The 21,170-nt window shown below is 41.7% G+C and overlaps 1 protein-coding gene across 2 annotated transcripts in view; it reads left to right on the top strand.

Moving 5' to 3' along the window:
* LOC110496443 (neurexophilin-1) overlaps window positions 1-15,976 on the top strand; it is a 42,473-nt gene extending 26,497 nt beyond the window's left edge. For both annotated transcript variants that reach the window (XM_090208870.1, XM_036953027.2), the window contains one exon: window positions 13,892-15,976. In XM_090208870.1, the coding sequence (XP_090064996.1) occupies window positions 13,892-14,647 (756 nt within the window). In that variant the 3' untranslated portion in view covers window positions 14,648-15,976. The remainder of the gene's footprint in view (window positions 1-13,891) is intronic.
* The last annotated feature ends 5,194 nt before the right edge of the window (window positions 15,977-21,170 follow it).

Here is a 21,170-nt window from a genome sequence, read left to right as displayed (position 1 = left end):
CCAAGAGCAAACAGGTAGGCTGCTACTTAATATTCTGAATGGAGTTGTTGTTGTTTGTAACTGTGTCGGACGAGAAAGCACATGCTTTATCTAGCACAAGCTATTTATCTAGCTTAACTAGCCTCTCCCGGTTTGATGCAGACAAGACAGGTACTACATAGTCATACTTGATAAAAAAATAACCTAGCTATGGCAGCTATTAGCCTACTATAGTGCTAGTTGGTTGCTGTCTCTCGTCTCTCCCTCCTCCCTTCTCCCCGTGCCACTTGCTCACAGTACGCTAGAGCATTATCTCTCTCCCTCACACTTTATCAGCTCCAGTTAATAAAGTTGTTTAAAAAATGACTTTTCTGCTGCTTCCCTCACTCGGATTCTACCGGGTCTGGATCCGACCAGGTCTATATAGAACACGTCTAGTTATCCTCTGGTCCGTTTGGAACGGGTCTCTATATTAAAAAATAATATTTATGCTTATCAGGTCCGTGTGGGCAAGCCTCAGATCCATTTCAGAACCGGTCCAAATGTTGGACCCATGAAGACCTCTATTCTCCCTGTCCTATAAGAGGAGATCATTAGCCGTCATTTAGCGTTATGTTAATCAGATAATTCAATGTGTTAGATATCGTTGCCTAAACCATTCCTGTGACAGAATCAATTGTTCATTTACATTTACTTAGCTAATGAAATACATTTCAATATGAGTGTGTTTGCATAATTCTGTCGAAACATGATTAAATGACACATTGCTTGTTTTGTCGCTGTGTCGAGGCCTCTCTCAAACTGATCATTATAAATGATGGAACTAATCATTGCAATATCATAACATCATATATTATACACCAGATATTTATATTTGTACAGTGAATAATTTAATGTGCTTATAAAACCCCTCCTTAATAATGCATATAGTACTTAAGATGCCTTATAGAGGAGAAGTGGGGACTTTAGACGCATTTGGGGAGATGGTGGTGGCATTGACAGAGAGAGGGAGGTAGGGATGGAGGGAGGAAGATAGGGAGGGAGGGAGGTAGGTATGGAGGGAGGGAGGTAGGAAGGTAGGGAGGTAGAGAGGTAGGTATGGATGGATGGAAGGAGGGAGGTAGGAAGGTAGGGAGGTAGAGAGGTAGGTATGGATGGAGGGAGGGAGGTAGGAAGGTAGGGAGGTAGCGAGGTAGGTATGGATGGAGGGAGGGAGGGAGGGAGGTAGGAAGGTAGGGAGGTAGAGATGTAGGTATGGATGGATGGAGGGAGGGAGGTAGGGAGGGAGGGAGGGAGGAAAAGAGGGTAGGGAGAGAGAGAGTAGAGAGGGGAGGGAGGGAGGGAGGGAAAGAGGGTAGGGAGAGAGAGAGTAGAGAGTAGGGAGGGAGGGAGGGAGGGAGGGAGGGAGGGAGGGAGGGAGGGAGGGAGGGAGGGAGGGAGGGTGAGGCATTGCTGTTCTACCTACTTTACAAACTGAAAATCTCATTAAGTGTGACACTGAAGATTAGTTAAGAGGGACCAAAGTGGAGAGAAAATGAGCTCACAAAGGGCTGCCTGCTCTGTGCTGTCAGTGAGAGGAGGAAGAGGAGGAGACTTTAGCTTTGTTTGCCTTCATTAATTCTGCATTGGAGCGAGCGGCTCTGAGGAGGGAAAACGCTTGCAGTCACTGATCAGAACAGGCTATGAGGATATGACAGGCGAACAGGTGCCCTCTCTTCCCTCCGAGGGAACACTCTTCCCCCCTTTAACTCTCCTCCTCAGGTCTTTAATTGGGGTGAATTTGCCATCGGGCCATCTGCGTGATGACAACATAAAGCCAGCTTTGATTTATGGAGCCTCAAGATGTATTAGAATCAGGATTCTAGAACACAAACAAACGACAGTGTGTGTCTTGGTATTAGAATCAAGATTTAAACACAAACTATTCACACATTTCTGTCTGGGTATAGATGTTCATAAAAATGATCTGTAAGTCAGTGATGCTATAGGATACCACTGTACTTGACCTAACTGATCACTGCTGTGGTACATTGTACACAAGCTATCTGTAAATGTTCTTTCCATCACTCAATCAACATGTAATTATAGACGTAATCTCTGAAAAAGGTTAGACTTCAATTATGCCTGAACTAAACAGCAGAAGAAGATGAGAGAGTTGAGTTGACAAACAGACGGTCTGTTGTATGAGGAGGATGTCAGGTCATATACAACACTGTAAATGTGTACTCACAGCGTTTTGTTATGGTTATGGTTAGAGAGGTCTTATCTGACTGGGACTGGGTGTTATATGAGGAGGATGTCAGGTCATATACAACACTGTAAATGTGTACTCACAGCGTTTTGTTATGGTTATGGTTAGAGAGGTCTTATCTGACTGGGACTGGGTTTTATATGGAAAGTACAGGAAAAGCTCACCCAAAGGGTTTATTTGATTGTGCTATTTTTTTGTTAACCATTTTTTAACTAGGCAAGTCAGTTATTAAGAACAAAGTCTTATTTACAATGATGGCCTACCAAAAGGCCAAAGACCTCCTGCGGGGCCGAGGGCTCGGATTAAAAATAAAAATAAATAAAATAAAAATATAGGACAAAACACACATCCCGACACGAGAGACAACACAACACTACATAAAGAGAGACATAAGACAACAACACAGCATGGCAGCAACACATGACAACGCAGCATGGTAGCAACACATGGCAACAACATGGTAGTAACACAATATAGCAGCAGCACAACATGGTAGCAGCACAAAACACAGACAACAGCATACCTACAGCATTGTGGAATATTTATTATTGAAAATATATTTATTTCATGATAAGAAATGAGCTTCTTGGGTTTCATGCCAGTAATGTGTCACACATTTCACATGTTGGAATAGAGACTGTGTATAAAGGATAAAGTACTTACTAAACTCATAAAAAAAGAAACTACCTCTCACTGTCAACTGTGTTTATTTTCAGCAAACTTAACATGTGTAAATATTTGTATGAACATAACAAGATTCAACAATTGAGACAAACAGAACAAGTTCCACAGACATGTGACTAACAGAAATTGAATAATGTGTCTCTGAACAAAGAGGGGGGGGGGGGTCAAAATTAACAGTCATTGTCTGGTGAGGCCACCAGCTGCATTAAGTACTGCAGTGCATCTCCTCCTCATGGACTGCACCAGATTTGCCAGTTCTTGCTGTAAGATGTTACCCCACTCTTCCACCAAGGCACCGGCTAGTTACCGGACATTTCTGGGGGAAATGGCCCTAGCCCTCACCCTCCGATCCAACAGGTCTGAGACGTGCTCAATGGGACTGAGATCCAGTCTCTTCGCTGGCCATGCAGAACACTGACATTCCTGTCTTGCAGGAAATCACGCACAGAACAGGCAGTATGGCTGGTGGTATTGTCATGCTGGAGGGTCATGTCAGGATGAGCCTGCAGGAAGGGTACCACATGAGGGAGGAGGAGGTCTTCCCTGTAACTCACAGTGTTGAGATTGTCTGCAATGACAACAAGCTCAGGCCGATGATGCTGTGACACACCGCCCCAGACCATGACGGGCCCTGCACCTCCAAATCGATCCCACTCCAGAGTACAGGTCTCGGTGTAACGCTCTTACCTTCGACGATAAACGTGAATCCGACCATCACCCCTGGTGAGACAAAACCGCAACTCGTCAGTGAAGATCACTTTTTGCCAGTCCTGTCTGGTCCAGCGACGGTGGGTTTGTGCCCCTAGGTGACGTTGTTGCTGGTGATGTCTGGTGAGGATCTGCCTTACAACAGGCCTACAACCCTTCAGTCCAGCCTCTCTCAGCCTATTGCGGATAGTCTGAGCACTGATGAAGGGATTGTGCATTTTTGGTGTAACTCGGGCAGTTGTTGTTGCCCCCCTGTACCTGTCACGCAGGTGTGATGTTCGGATGTACCGATCCTGTGCAGGTGTTGTTACACGTGGGCTGCCACTGCGAGGATGATCAGCTGTCCGTCCTGTCTCCCTGTAGACCCGTCTTAGGCGTCTCACAGTACAGACATAGCAATTTATTGCTCTGGCCACATCTGCAGTCCTCATGCCTCCTTGCAGCATGCCTAAGGAACGTTCACGCAGATGAACAGTGACCATGGGCATCTTTCTTTTGGTGTTTTTCAGAGTCAGTAGAAAGGCCTCTTTAATGTCATAAGTTTTCATAAATGTGACCTTAATTGCCAACTGTTTGTAAACTGTTAGTGTCTTAACGACCGTTCCACAGGTGATGTTCATTAATTGTTTATGGTTTATTGATCAAGCATGGGAAACAGTGTTTAAGAATTATCTTTGAAAGACAGAGTCCTGGAAAAAAAGGGTGTTTATTTTTCTGCTGAGTTCAGTTACATCCCTTTGAATGAGTCTATAGGGGCTAGATTCTATCCATATCGCAGAAGATCCGCATTATAGCACGATTAACGGTTAAAGGCAATGTTTCATGGTAAGTGCTGCATACAGATAAAAGGATCTTAATTTGATCACCCTGTTGCAGGAGAACTTTACTGCCACGGAGTAAATGTCAAACTTGAAATGTATATGAGGTTCAAAATGATTCTGAAGTTTGCAATTTCCACTTTGACAATTTATTCTTGATTTTCCTCGTACAATTTATTGTTTGATCAACCCCTACAAAAATGTCCAACAATTATAATGCAAATACTAATTCACATTTCCTGTTTCTGCAGGATTACTTTCCTGCTGAATCAAAGAGGCTCAAATGAAGATCCTACTTCTGTATGTTGGCTCAATCGAAGATTAGCTTTAAATGTCAATTGTGCTGTAGCGCGGATCTTCCGCGATATGGATTGAATTTAGGCCTCGGACGACGACTATGAGACCGAAAGAGGAATATTTGTGTGAAGTTTTGTTATAGATACCAATAAAGCACAACAATGACGGAAGGGAACAAACAGGCAGTAAATAAATGGGAAGAGATTTTCGATGTACCAATTCCATGGCATATTTTATGAACTACACTTTATTCAACACTTAGAGTTTTTCAATTTAAATTATTATATAAAATTCTTGCCATCAACAGAATGCTATGTATATATACTATGCTATATGTACAGTGCCTTGCGAAAGTATTCGGCCCCCTTGAACTTTGCGACCTTTTGCCACATTTCAGGCTTCAAACATAAAGATATAAAACTGTATTTTTTTGTGAAGAATCAACAACAAGTGGGACACAATCATGAAGTGGAACGACATTTATTGGATATTTCTAACTTTTTTAACAAATCAAAAACTGAAGAATTGGGCGTGCAAAATTATTCAGCCCCCTTAAGTTAATACTTTGTAGCGCCACCTTTTGCTGCGATTACAGCTGTAAGTCGCTTGGGGTATGTCTCTATCAGTTTTGCACATCGAGAGACTGAATTTTTTGAAAACCAAACGAGGGCTGTCTTTGGTGATAGGTGGGATGGGCTTAGAGTGGCTGAGGGGCGGGATTAAAGAGCTGAGGTCTATGGTGATAGGTGGGATCGGCTGAGAGTGACTGAGGGGCGGGATTAAAGAGCTGAGGTCTATGGTGATAGGTGGGATGGGGTGAGAGTGGCTGAGGGGAGGGAATAAAGAGCTGAGGTCTATGGTGATAGGTGGGATGTGCTGAGAGTGGCTGAGGGGCGGGATTAAAGAGCTGAGGTTTATGGTGATAGGTGGGATGGGGTGAGAGTGGCAGGATTAAAGAGCTGAGGTCTATGGTGATAGGTGGGATGGGCTGAGAGTGACAGATGGGTGGGATTAAAGAGCTGAGGTCTATGGTAATAGGTGGGATGAGGTAAGAGTGGCTGAGGGGCAGGATTAAAGAGCTGAGGTCTATGGTGATAGGTGGGATGAGGTGAGAGTGGTTTAGGGGCAGGATTAAAGAGCTGAGGTCTATGGTGATAGGTGGGATGGGCTGAGAGTGGCAGAGAGGGCGGGATTAAAGAGCTGAGGTCTATGGTGATAGGTGGGATGGGCTGAGAGTGGCAGAGGGGCGGGATTAAAGAGCTGAGGTCTATGGTGATAGGTGGGATGGGCTGGGAGTGGCTGAGGGTTGGGATTAAAGAGCTGATGTTTGGTAATGTATTATTGTTTATGTGACTGCTTTATATAAAAGTACCATGTATGCAAAATGTATACGCAAAATGTATGTAGCAGGAAAGCAGTAAAAAAATATATTTGTCCTTCATGGAGGGGTAAAAAAAAAAAAAAATACCACAGGTAGTAAATTATGTTTAGGGTGTGGTGTGGTTGGCTGGTTGGAGCTCCAGCCCCCTGATCACCTTAAATCACTGGTCTCTGCCTCACTTCCTTCACTCTGTTTTTGAGACTGAGATTTTCCGTTACATATTTACCGATGCCACAGGGAGCCTATGGTCATTTTACACTTACATTTACATGCACACACATTCTTTCATCCGCACGAACACACACACACACACACACACACACACACACACACACACACACACACACACACACACACACACACACACACACACACACACACACAGTAAGAAAGATATGTTGCGTCTAACGGCCTTCTTACAAGACCATTAGGCAGTTCTAGTGCACGGTCTTCATGTGATATTACAGCCTTGCATAACAGCTGTCTAGCTCTCTGCAGGGCCGGCTCTATTCACCAGCTGGTTTCAGCCCAAGGCAAGCATACTGCGTAGTCATGTTAGTAAGGACTCTGTTTTATGGCCTGGTCCTGTAGTAGGGGAATAGAGGAGAGGATTCCAACTATATGAGCCAATATACAGTCAGATGTATAGTGTTAGATCAAATAAAGAAAAACGTACATATCTGTATTTCTACATATACAGTACCTGTCAATGGTTCAAACTGTCCTTATTGCATGGGTTCTGACTGAATGTATAGCAAAAAGACTAGCTTGAAAGAGGTTGGCAATGGCAATATTGTAAGAAATAACTAGTGTTGTCGTTGCATTGTAAGAAAGAACTACAGCTTCAACACATTTCCATTGCATTCAAGTACGACAAAACAAATTCAACAATGACTATAAAAGTGTATTTGTATTTTTGTTATGTTCATAAGAAATATTGAAATGCATACAAGACTGCAAAGGATGTAGCTAGCTATAAGTATTGTCTGGTGAATGGCCCGTTTCTTGTTAGTTACAGCTGGTCAGTCAATACTAAAGGAGGATTCTATACTCTCTCTGATAATGCTTTACTCAATTGGAGGTTAACTATATGTATTTGCAGGGTCACTCCTCCACTGTCCTCCCTCCTCCTCACTCCTTATAGAACTGTCAAATTTCCCTTTCTTTCTGTCCTCTTTCTCCTTCGTCTTTCATAAGGGCTCTTTTCATTCAACACATTACAGTTTGCCGGCCTTCATTCTCCCTCCAGAATTACATCTCAGGAAAAGCTTTGCGGTTCCTTTACCATGGATATGATTGGACATTTTCAATAGGAGCTAAGTAGAACGTAGGAAGCTCATCTCTTCTCCAATCTTTTATCTACTGTCTTTTGCAAAAGTAGACTAAATTAGGTGTAGGTGGTTTTCTGTAGGTGGTTGTTTTTTACCGGTCTAAAATGGGTTGTGGGAAAAATATAAACCATATAATTGTATTGTATGGTTTCATTATGGTATACAGATGTAGGATCTTCATTTGATCACTATTTTGTTGCTGAGAATGTGTAGTGTATTCAGAAATGCTTCTAAAGTTTGCATTTCCACTTTAAAATGTCAGACCTGATTTGCCCCAATGAAAAATGTATCAAAAATGTCCATTAATTATAATCTACATAATAATTCACATCTCCTGTTGCTGCAGGGTTATTTTACAGCTGTAGCAAACTGGCTCAAATTAAGACCCTACATCTGTATGTTAAGTATGAGTAATACCTTCACTTTTCTGGCAGACTTATCTTTAGTATGACACCTTTATGATATCATGCCATGTTGAAGTGTGAAACTCTTTGCTGTGCTGCGGTGAATTGTCAGCTAATGAACTTTAGGCCTAGTGAAACCTACTAATCAGTATTAAGATGTGTCAATAATAATTATAATTGCTAGATTGGCTTATCGTTTTAATTATTCAATGTTGTTAGTTTACTTTAATAAGATCATATACTTTCACGCTCATCATTAACCTGCTCATCCTAAATGTATGTCATGAGGGATGTATTGCCATTACGTAGGTGGACCTAACCTCTGTTGCCCTCCTCATAAAATAATTTAGTTTCAATTTAAGATATTGTTAAGATATTTTTTTTTGGGGGGGTGCCCCCTCCTAAACAGTAGTCTAGGGAAACTAAGAACAGAGACTGACATGTTGTCACCCATATCTGTGGTGTTTGCGTTAAGTCTTAGACCATGTCTCCATTTGTTTAAGCATATAGATATGGTACTTAAACTATAATTAGCCACACAATCAATGTTCTCTTTATTTGAATATATAGCATCACAGCACTGTAATGACATTTCATAATCTGTAGATAAAAACAGTGTTCCATCACTAAACAGTAAGTATTGGTTTAACAGCCTCATGAGCTATAGATTACTGCTAATGTTGGCAATGTAAAGGGTCTGTATGTCTTTAGACTGGGTCCGTTGTAACCATTCACAATGCATCAATGTTGTTTTGATGGAGGAGTTTGGACTATGCTGCTTTCTTTTGGTGTTCTCTGTTCGCTATTAATTGAAGCAGAACTTCAACTCCATCAAGTCTTCTAGACTTCCTCTGAATCAGCACCCTATTCCGTTTATAGTGTAATACTTTTGACCAGAGCTCTGTGTAGTGGGCTTGGCTTGGCAAAAAAAGTGCCCACCTTCATGTAGGGAATAGGGTGCTATTTCAGAATCACCACTGAATTATGTCTAAGGGGACTTTGTCAGGTCATTGGTGACACCTGTCCACTCATTGCTGAGTTGTGCTAGTTATCAGGTAGCTGAGTTGGGATGGTTATCTGGTAGCAAGAGTTCTCTGCCTGCTTGTGTCAAATGGTTTTCTGCTACAGTGTGTGTGTGTGTGTGTGTGTGTGATATGGAGTTGGCCCCCCCTTTGCTGCTATAACAGCTTCCACTCGTCTGGTATGCTGGTCGATTAGGCCTGGCTCGCAGTCAGCGTTCCAATTCATCCCAAAGGTGTTCGATGGGGTTGAGGTCAGGGCTCTGTGCAGGCCAGTCAAGTTCTTCCACACTGTTCTCGATAAACCGTTTCTGTATGGACCTCGCATTGTGCACGGGGGCTTTGTCATGCTGAAACAGGAAAGGGTCTTCCCCAAACTGTTGCCACAAAGTTGGATGTACAGAATCGTCTAGAATGTCATTGTGTGCTGTAGCGTTAAGATTTCCCTTCACTGGAACTAAGGGCCTTGCCCGAACCATGGAAAAACAGCCCCAGACCTTTATTCCTCCTCCACCAAACCTTACAGTTGGCACTATGTATTGGGGCAGGTAGCGTTCTTCTGGCATCCACCAAACCCAGATTCGTCGATCGGACTGCCAGATGGTGAAGCGTGATTCATTACTCCAGATAACACGTTTACTGTGCTCCAGTGTCCAATGGCGGCGAGCTTCACACCACTCCAGCCAACGCTTGGCATTGCGCATGGTGATCTTAGGCTTGTGTGCGGCGGCTCGGCCATGAAAACCCATTTTATGAAGCTCCCGACGAACACTTTGTGTTGCAACCGAGGACAGACGATTTTTAAGCGCTACGCACTTCAGCACTCGGCGGTCCTGTTCTGTGAGCTTGTGTGGCCTACCACTTCGCGGCTGAGCCGTTGTTGCTCCTAGGCGTTTCCACTTCACAATAACAGCACTTACAGTTGACCGGGGCAGGTCTAGCATGGCAGAAATTTGACGAACTGACTTGTTAGAAAGTTGCCACGTTGAAAGTCAATGAGATCTTCAGTAAGGCCATTCTACTGACAATGTTTGTCTATGGAGATTGCATGGCTGTGTGCTCGATTTTATACACCTGTCAGCAATGGGTGTGGCTGAAATAGCCGAATCCACTCATTTGAAAAGGTGTCCCTATTTTTTTGTATATATAGCGTAGGTTGTGATGGGAGTGTGTATGTGTGTGGTGTGTGCATTTGTGGGTTAACGTGTGTGTACTTGTAGGCCATCAATGTAAAAATAAAAAATAAAAATAAACATGTATGTTTGTGTCATTCCATAGTTTCAGCGATGAATCACAGTGTCGACTGCTGTTCCGTTGTGTTATGACTTACATCCTGAACACACGGAGCTCGTACAGCCCCATCTGACCCAGCCATCTCCCTATACCTATAGCCTAGGCCCAGGGGAAGACATCTGTCTGAGTCTGGCCTGTAGTCAGTTGTGAGGCGCAGGCCTCTGCTGGCCAGAGTGCTGCCATGTTTACCAGATGCACCGCCTGTCCCCCCAGGTAAACTAACCATCTGGCAGCACTGAGCCTCAGCAGACACACTGGGACAGGGCACAAAGCATGCTGGAAAATGGAGTCAAACACATTGGCCCAAGGCCCAAAGCATGCTGGATGATGGAGTCAAAGAAACTGGCCGTGGGCCTGAAGCTTCATAGATCAACTTGTGTGTGTGTGTGTGTGTGTGTGTGTGTGTGTGTGTGTGTGTGTGTATTGTACTGTGGCTGTGGCTGTGGCTGTCTATAAAGGACAATGGAGAAACAGTAAGTATGGATAAACATACACGGCATGCACATGTTTTAGAGTACCATGAAATCATGCACATGTTTTAGAGTACCATGAAATCATGCACATGTTTTAGAGTACCATGAAATCATGCACATGTTTGAGCGCAGTGCATTCGCAAAATACAGGACTCACTTATTATGATGTTATTTATGAGATATTAACTATTCTGCATGGAACAACATTAATTGGTTTTATCAATCTACTCTCTATACAGTACACATGTATTTTCCATATGCACTGTATCACCAGTTATAAGTCATTCATGATTACCATGTATAGGTCTTAAATCATGCCCTCAGGGTCCATACAAGACACTTCATTACATACATACAGTACACCCTGAGGCATAAGTCACAGTCTCACTGGGCTATTAGCCCTGTTGAGTAGGCTAATCTTCATTCATATTATACCTCAATATTAAACTGGAAACATTACCAATGACTTAGACCAGATGGAATCTGCAAGGAAGATTTCTGATCAATACCTTTGTATTGTAATCTCCTTATGTAATCAATGAAACTGTGTATGTAGAAGCAATATGTAGTTTAATGTGAAGGAATTCATTTGGTATTTGAAGCCTTCAGGGCTGAAGGATATTCTGCCTACTCAGGTTCAGAGTGGACATAGGTCTACCTAAGCCTGAAATAGAGGTTGTAAAATGTCACCTGTAACTACTAGAGGTCGACCGATTATGATTTTTCAACGCCGAAACCGATTATTGGAGGACCAAAAAAGCTGATACCGATTAATCGGCTGATTTTTATTTATTTATTTGTAATAATGACAATTACAACAATACTGAATGAACACTTATTTTAACTTAATATAATACATCAATAAAATCAATTTAGTCTCAAGTAAATAATGAAACCTGTTCAATTTGGTTTAAATAATGCAAAAACAAAGTGTTGGAGAAGAAAGTAAAAGTGCAATATGTGCTATGTAAGAAAGCTAACATTTCAGTTCCTTGCTCAGAACATGAGAACATATGAAAGCTGGTGGTTCCTTTTAACATGAGTCTTCAATATTCCCAGGTAAGAAGTTTTAGGTTGTAGTTATTATAGGAATTATAGGACTATTTCCCTCTATACCATTTGTATTTCATTAACCTTTGACTATTGGATGTTCTTATAGGCACTTTAGTATTGCCTGTGTAACAGTATAGCTTCCGTCCCTCTCCTCGCTCCTCCCTGGGCTCGAACCAGCAACACAACGACAACAGCCACCACTGAAGAAGCGTTACCCATGCAGAGCAAGGGGAACAACTTCTAGAAGGCTCAGAGCGAGTGACATTTGAAACGCTATTAGCGTGCGCACACTAGCTAGCCATTTCACTTCGGTTCCACCAGCCTCATCTCGGGAGTTGATAGGCTTGAAGTCATAAACAGCGCAATGCTTGACGCACAACGAAGAGCTGCTGGCAAAACGCACGAAAGTGCTGTTTGAATGAATGTTTACGTGCCTGCTTCTGCCTACCACCGCTCAGTCAGATACTTAGATACTTGTATGCTTGTATGCTCAGTCAGATTATATGCAACGCAGGACACGCTAGATAATATCTAGTAATATCATCAATCATGTGTAGTTAACTAGTGATTATGATTGATTGTTTTTTATAAGATAAGTTTAATGCTAGCTAGCAACTTACCTTGGCTTTACTGCATTCGCGTAACAGGCAGTCTCCTTGTGGAGTGCAACGAGAGAGAGGCAGGTCGTTATTGGGTTGGATCCCCCGAGCTGACAAGGTGAAAATCTGTCGTTCTGCCCCTAAACAAGGCAGTTAACCCACCGTTCCTAGGCCGTCATTGTAAATAAGAATGTGTTCTTAACTGACTTGCCTAGTTAAATGAAGGTATAAAAATAAAATAATAAGAAAAAATATATATAAAAAAATCGGCGCCCAAAAATACAGATTTCCGCTTGTTATGAAAACTTGAAATCGGCCCTAATTAATCGGCCATTCCGATTAATCGGTCGACCTCTAGCAACTACAGTAAATTACAGTCACCTGCAACTACATTAAACCACCATCCCCTGTAACTACAGTAATGAGTGGTTGTTTGCAGCATGGTGAGGCTCATGTTAAAGGATGTCTTCTTGTTTACCCTTCAGGCCATTGCTTACAGAAAGCTTCCTACAGAAATGATATTCATAATCACATACATCTACTTCTAACTAGGTTCAAATGGCTTTCAATCTGCAGTTCAAAACACATACAAGGTAATTAAGGGATCTATTCAATCTGTAACAATGAAGCATGACACATTCCACGGTATACATATTAAGGTAATTTGAACATGCATGCATGCACTCATATACATTTGGAACGTTGTCTTTAAATTTCAATCAAGCTGTAAAGCTGAACTTCCGCGATGCGTTTTGAATAGAGCCCTCAATGTAATTATCTTTTTTATTTGTTCTCTTCTCTCAGCACCCTATACGAACCATATAGGCATATTCTCCCCCTAAACAATGATATGCTTAAACCTGGCTATAGGGATTGCCCCTTAGTGCTGACACGGTCTGAGGAAGTCAATTCATGTCCAAAGGGCCAACTGATTGGTAGCGAAACCTTATTTTCTATGTATCGATCCCAGAGGGCCTCGGCCCATGAAATGCAAAAATCTCTGGGCAAGACAGATCTGCTGTCACGTCTTACAGTAGAAATCAGCCAATCAATGTCACTTCCCTCCGCCGGGGCCTGTATGAACCTAATTCCAGTCATCGTGGCTAAATGGTGAAAACCTGGGGGTTCATCAATCATCAATCCAAGCAGCGCTTTGTGCTTAATAGTCTGGTCTTTACTGAATAGCCACTGCATTTATCTGGGGGAGCCAAGTGGAAATCCCTTCTACCATCTGAGAGGAAGAGAGAAAGAGAGAGAGAGAGGAAAAACACTTTAATACTTTGATCGCTGTGTTGTGTCTATTTCACATTCTATTTCCCAAATGGGGGCTGTCTGCTAACACGTTTCGAAATTGAAGCTCGCTGAAAGATGGATTACCGGTATCTCTCCTGTCCTCTCCCCACTTCAGAGTCCATTTTGTCTGTTTTGTAGAAAGCTGCGTATAGTGCCTGAATGTGAAGTCAATTTTTTTCTGATTCTGATATTAATATCTGCTGAAGTGTATCTTTGCCTGTTTGATTGTCTCAAGTACTACCGTGTCGCCTATAACAGTATGACATACCAGTTAGTGAAACGGATCTCCTCTTCTCTCTCTGTTTCAGGTGACAAGTGTTCATGCTTCCAAGGCGGACCTCCTCAAGTCGGGCAGCCCCAAGTCGACGTTAAAACACATATGGACAGAAAGCAGCAAGGACCTGTCAATCAGCAGGTTGTTGTCACAGACTCTCCATGGCAAAGAGAACACCACAGCCCTGGACCTGCGCTACGACACCCCGGAGCCCTACTCCGAGCAGGACCTCTGGGACTGGCTGAGGAACTCTACCGACCTCCAGGATTCTAGAGCAAGAGCTAAGCGGCGGCCTATGGTCAAGACGGGCAAGTTCAAGAAGATGTTCGGTTGGGGAGACTTCCACTCCAACATTAAGACGGTCAAGCTCAACCTCCTCATCACCGGGAAGATCGTGGATCACGGCAACGGAACCTTCAGCGTCTACTTCAGACACAACTCCACAGGCCAGGGCAACGTGTCTGTGAGTCTCGTCCCACCAACCAAGGTCGTGGAGTTCGACGTGGCCGCCCAGCAGTCCGTGATTGACGCCAAGGACTCCAAGTCCTTCAACTGCCGCATAGAGTACGAGAAGGTGGAGAAGGGCGCCAGGAACACGCTGTGTAACTTCGACCCGTCCAAGACGTGTTACCAGGAGCAGACTCAGAGCCACGTCTCCTGGCTCTGTTCCAAGCCCTTTAAAGTCATCTGCATCTACATCTCCTTCTACAGCACTGACTACAAGTTGGTGCAGAAAGTCTGTCCGGACTACAACTACCACAGTGACACTCCTTACTTCCCCTCTGGCTGACCACTCCCACAACAACAATCCCAATGTGAAGGACCAGTAAGTTACAAAGCGGGGCTTCTTCTTCTTTTTCCCCGCCCAGAGAAATATATGTTAGCTGTACTGTTCTGAAAATAAAAGAATGTGTAAAATGAATTGATTATCTATTTATGAAATTAAGACAATAGAGAAAGTAAAGACTTATGGGGCATTATTATTTTGTCTTTCAAGTGTTGTGCAAAACCATTATTATTATAAATATAATAAATATTATATTAATATTATTAGTATACAAATACTATGACTAAACAAATAATATTGATTATAATTCATTTGTTTTATAGATTTCATACCTTTTTTCATCAGTGATTTCATAGATGCATCATGTGTACATATTTGGGGTTGATAGTTCCATTTGTAACTAAGTAAAATCAGAATTTCAAATAAGTCTTATTAGTTTGTAACAACTTGTTAATGTTATCAATATGTTATATTCATTTTCTTGGTCCAGTTTGATTCTAGGTGCTTTAATTTTCTCCTTTTAGTATTTCTTACTTTGCTCCTTAGGGCCACCATACTTTCTGTATGAAAGTTCAGTTCTGTGAGCTACCAATTGGATGGCAGCATACATGATCCTATGTTTAGTTTGCACCTGCAATACTCTTCATTCATAGCAGCTCAATTCCGCTCTCTCAGAAATAACAGTCCAGACTCCTACCCTTGAAGGTCTACAAGATCCCCACACATTTCCAAATCCTTTGACCCCACAGTCGAGAGAGCTGAGGAAGAGGAGAGTGTCAGTGTGCAATCCAAGTAGGTGGTCTTACCTAGCACTGACAGGATTCTCCCGCAGGCATGTTTTATAAAAAAATAAAAAATAAACGCATTTTACATGTTCAGGAATGATGCTGTTCAATCTTCAGCTTGTCCCTGTATAAGTCCTGGCTCAGATTATTATTAGCAAATCACAGCCTTATTAGGTTTATTGTTAATATTCAGTTGTGATTGATTGGGGGGCTTTGCTCATTGTCATTGACTTAATAAAAATTGTAATGTAATGAATTCTATATCTTAGAGAGCCTAATTTGTATGAATGGTTTGTATTGTACATAGTTTATCCTGAATTGAGCTGCGTCTGTATATGCCCACATAAAGCTGTCTCCCCCTTCCCACAATCTCTCTCTCTCTCTCTCTCTCTCTCGCTCTCTTGTGAATCCGTGAAAACAGCAACCCTGTACATACGCTGTAGAACTGTCTAAATATATTACAAGTATTCATCAAATGTATGACTTTTATTTCTGGGAGAAGGATGGGATGGAGGTGTACATATGAATAAAAATACTGTATGTTTTATCAGTTGAATGTTCTTTATATGCGCGTCTCACTGATTATTATAATGGTAGGTCTTGAAGGTCAATAAATGTTAAGGATCTGCATTGCCAGACATTTAAGCATGTACAGTGAATATTGTCAATGAGTGTTCCAACGCATTGTACCTAATAGTGTACAGTATACATTTAATATATCAAGAGTATCCCAATAGAGTACATCAGTATTCCCACATCTTTCTCCAAAAATACAGATCAATCTGAGCTCCATGCTTCTCTTAGCGCATCATAATGTCACATTATCTGTTGACCCACCATACCTGTTTGTGCATTTAGATCCCTGAACTTCTTAGACTTGGGCCTTGATGTTCCTGATCAAGACAGGAATCAAACTTCTTCCAACTTCATCGAAACAAAACTGATCACACCATCCAAATTCACTCCAAGACCAATCAAAAACACATACATTACATATACAGTAAGCTCTTTACTTCCTGAGTTTGATCATCATTACTTCCAAGAATCCCTCTGATCTCATACCAACCGTACCATGTTTCCCTCATAGTCTACAGAGAGAAGTAGTGTTCCAGTCCCTAGAAGAGGCATGGAGGAGATTGAGAGTAAGTGCCGTTTGGAGTCAATAGCAGATAGCAGCGTCTGTTGTGGGACGACTCAGTGCAGTGGCACCTGCCATGGAAGCCTCGTAGTCGGCAGTTAGGATCAGCACTCGGCTTTACAGCGATTAGAACCCTCTGGGGGTGAAATCCGCTCCTCGCTAGGTTTATCTGGCTCACAATTTATTAGTAATTAAAGTGTGTGCCAGGTTTGTGTGTTCATCGGCTGTCTGTGGGGTGCTTTTACAGCTGGCCTCATTAAGGAGTAGGCTTCCTAAAGCAAAGCACTGAATGCTTCACTTTTAATAAGTCTACTGGGATTCACTCTAATGTGTGATATAGGCATACATTTTGAACGTATACACTCAAACATACTGTATTAGAGATAAATTGCTCCACAAGGAATAGTATGTCTAGAAATGTTTGTATACAGCCGGAATCTTCATCGGCAAAGTCATGTGGTCTAATTACCCAAATCAATTTACATACTTATCTCAGTTCAGATTAGTTTCAGATTGGATTTATCCGACCAGATCAATCGAGACAATATTAACGTGGCCATTATATCTATTCAGTGACAGACTCAAAGCAACACACAATTTGATGATCAGGGATGGGCTGTTGGTCATACACATACACAAATGTCAGTAGTTCTTGCACAATAAGTTACCAGTAAGTTATACTATTCACTGACCTGGCTTATAGTCAGTCTCTGTGTTATCTGGGATTTCAAAACGAATGGTAATGTCCTTAATCAATTTGCTTCAATGTGCAACAACAACATGTCTCCCCATGGCCCATGCTGTCTAGTTGGAGTGAAAACTGCATTTTTCCCTCCGGTGAGAGGGAACACTTCCATATCTCTATAACCCCCAGCAGAATCGTAATGAAGAGACAGAATAACCAAGTAGACTATTCATTTAATAATGTCTTTCTGTGTGACACTCCTTCAGCCAAAGCTGCTCCCTAACCTCCCTCTTCATTCACAGGCAGGCAGATGTATCATAAGCATTTCATTGAAGCGTTACTCAATACAGGTTAGGGTGATGAATGTCTTTAATACCTGCAGATCAGATTTAGAGCTTTGGAGATGTGATCGGCTTCCCCCTTGTTAGCAACACAGACAGGCTATTCCCATGAGAAGGCATATCTCAGGAATCAGGAAGTCTGAACAATGAGTTTGGGATCCTGCCCACATTAAGTCACACTCTGCCAATCCTATCCCCATCCCCATTCAGTCCCAGGACGTATCCTAAATGGCACCTTATTCCCTAAATATTGCACTATTTTTGACAAAACCTTATTGTCCCTGATCAAAAGTAGTGCACTACATAGGGAATAAGGTGCTATTTTGGACACAGACCCAGTCTCATCCAGCCCTGAACATTTTTCCCTAAACAGAAATTCTTCCTTTAATCAAAATCGGAGTGGAAAAAGGACCTTGCGTGCCTCTGGGATATTTTTCCATTAACCATTTTGACACATGACTGACTGTGGGGGATTATTGGATTTTGAAGAACTATTAACAGCTGTACATTTGCATTTTAATACAGTTCTCCTCAACTACTAATGCAATTTTGGTTCTTTAGCTTTGTGGCATCGCCTTGTTCCTGGAGCAATTCGGAGTTACAGCAGAAAGGCCCTCCGGCTTTAATCATTTTAATTGCCATGAAAAATTAGTTTCCATTAATCACTCCTGAATCTTCGCAACTGTGTTCCCCACCTGCCGCCATTACGGCTCACCTCCAAATTGTTGCTCATAATTTCCTGGAAAGTTTGGGATTGGACGATGGTGGTGGCTAAATTGCCACTCTGAATTTTAAATGGCAAACGGTGCACTTCAGGACACTTCCTCCCGCATAGACTTTTGTTCTGCAGGACTTCGTTTTTTTTCTGGGACTGAAACATCCTCAGGATATTTCCACTCAGAACAGATAAGACAGTAAAGTTTACACTTGACTATATAGTAAGTGTTACTTAGTTGAGCTCATTTATCAGTTCAGGTAAAATTGCCCCAAAGCCAATTACTAACAAAAGACATAAACTCACTCACATTATGTTAAACCTAAATGTGTATTACTTTGTTTCCGTTTCACTTCCTATTGGTCACCAATGAGTCATTGTCCATTTTGACCTTTGGAAGTACTCACAGATCATCCGTTGGAGTTTTTGCAGATGTCTGTGCCCTGAAGTCTCTCTATGTTCTCTTATACTTGGTATTCAGGCCTCTCATATTCAAGCCTTTGGTTTGAGCACAGTGAAGAACAGGAAGATAACTACTTGACCCCTGTCAGAAGAGAGAGAAACTAACCTTTTGTCTGAAAGCATCATCTGGAGCAACTGCCATTTCCACCCCTGTTATTTCCCCCGTACTACGGGGAAGGCAGTAGAAGGCATTACGCACTTCTCATAGGAGCAGCAATTAAAAATACATTTTCCGTGACATTTTCATGTGGAGATTGAAGTGAGATTCAAAGTTCTGGTTCGTAGGTGTAATGTTGAGCACAGAACGATGCCTGCCAGACAGTGGATGGTTTGTAATGATATGTCGGGTTCTTCAAAGTTGTCAGAATTTATTTCAGACATCTGTTTACTTTAAATGTGATTAAAATTCCAACTAAGTAGTAGTTTACATATAATCTAAGCAGCAGATTTATAAAAAAAACTTTTTTATAAAGTAGAACTTCTACAGTTACTTTATTTAGATTTTGTGAGAAATAATATAGTCAACTTTTTCTGTCTTGAGGCAATCGTTGTAGCTTGGCTAACTTTTTCTAACTCTTCCCTCCCACCACTACCTCACCTCCATCCCTTCCTTCTGTCCTCCCTCCCTTAATCCATTCAAACTAAATGACTTAATTCTAAGTCACAGAGAGATAAAGGTTCCCCTCGCACTTAACAAGAAACATTTCCCAGGGGGAGCCAGAGTGCTTGACTTCCAGAGTGTGACTCTTTCTTACCCGCTGTTTGTTATTCTTATTAAAAGTTCAAAAACACCATCAAAAATGTGTTAATGAATACTGATTGTGTCTGAAAGAGAGCGCACAGCCTCGGGGCTTTGGAAGGAAGGTTGTCTGATTAAACCTTATAGTATTTTAATCTTGTTTAGATAAATAAAGTACCTGGGTATGTACACACCCCTTATTCGCCTCATCCACCTCATCCCCCTATAGACTTCCTCATCTTTCAACCTTTTCTGAATTTAATCAGAAATTCGCCTTTAAAAACAAAACCCGACATCTTGAGTCTCGACTAGCCTACAATGCTGCAAACACAGATAACCCCTGAACCAACTCAACTCTGGGATGAAATTTAAAAAATGTAAAAACTCAGAGATATTTTACATTTGATTTCGGATTTGAACTAAATGGGAATATCTGAGTGAGTTAAGCCTTGAGGTCATTACTCTGCGTCATTGGATCCGGTACAGGCAGATTAAAAAGTGTTAGCTCATTTGTCTCTCCATCTCTCTCTCTCTCTCTCTCTCTTTTCCCATCTCTATGGGTTCTATTTACCAGGGTTAATGGAGGATGGAGGGCCATTTCGTGGGACGTCAATATAGCCTGAGGGTTATGCTACAATGTTAATTATATGGTAGATGATATATACATATTAGAGAGATATTTATGTATCATTTTTTAAATTATTCCCCTGTCGTGGAAATCCTTACATTTCCTTTACACCCCTTTGGACGTGTTAATGTGTGTACTATTAAAACTGTACAGTTAATATTATATAAAGATGTATGATGTATATTACCCTGATGTATATTGCCATATAATCTACGTATATTAATGTATTCAATTGTACGCCTAGGGCTATAACATCAGTAAAACTAAAACAATATGACATTTGAATTTATTGATGCATGATAATCATGACAATGGTGTAACTGAACCAAGGGCCAGATTCAATCCGATTGCGTTTTGTCCACTATGCAAGTTTGAAGGGCAATGTTCCTGCATTAGTGGAAACCAGATTTTTATGGTAAAAGCTGCATATGTCGGCTCAATCGGAAATTGCATTTAAATGTCAATCGCGGTATAACTCGGATCTTCCGCCATCCGGATTGAACCTAGGCCCAATGACATGACACAGAGCAATATCCTTGGTCATAAATACACTGAGTATACCAAACATTAGGAACACCTTCCTAAAGTGACCAATAAATGTGATTTGGTTTGATAAACACAATCCATGTCTCAATTGTCTCAAGGCTTAAAAATATATTTTTAACCTGTCTCCTCCCCTTTATCTACACTGATTGAAGTAGATTTAACAAGTGACATTAATAAGGGATAATAGCTTTCACCTGGATTGACCTGGTCAGACTATGTCACTGAAAGAGCAGTCATTCTTAATGTTTTGTATTCTCAGTTTATATAGGTTAATTCATCGTTTCAGTCTTAAAATCTGATTGTCATAAATTGAAAACCCATTTGTGATGACATTGTCAGGTATTGTAAATGTAATTGAAAAGAGTTCAACACCTGGGCCAACAACAACCTTGAAAGTGACCTGACCTCTGCTTTAGATTGGCTCATTTCAAAGGGTCAGGGGTCACTTCACAGTTGAGAGAATGATCTATACACATTCTTAACCTGT

The sequence above is a fragment of the Oncorhynchus mykiss genome, chromosome 18 (assembly GCF_057628025.1).
Source record: "Oncorhynchus mykiss isolate SJ-2025 chromosome 18, ASM5762802v1, whole genome shotgun sequence".
NCBI lineage: Eukaryota > Metazoa > Chordata > Actinopteri > Salmoniformes > Salmonidae > Oncorhynchus > Oncorhynchus mykiss.
Note: the sequence above shows the minus strand (reverse complement) of the source record. Positions and strands in the feature narration are given on the sequence as shown.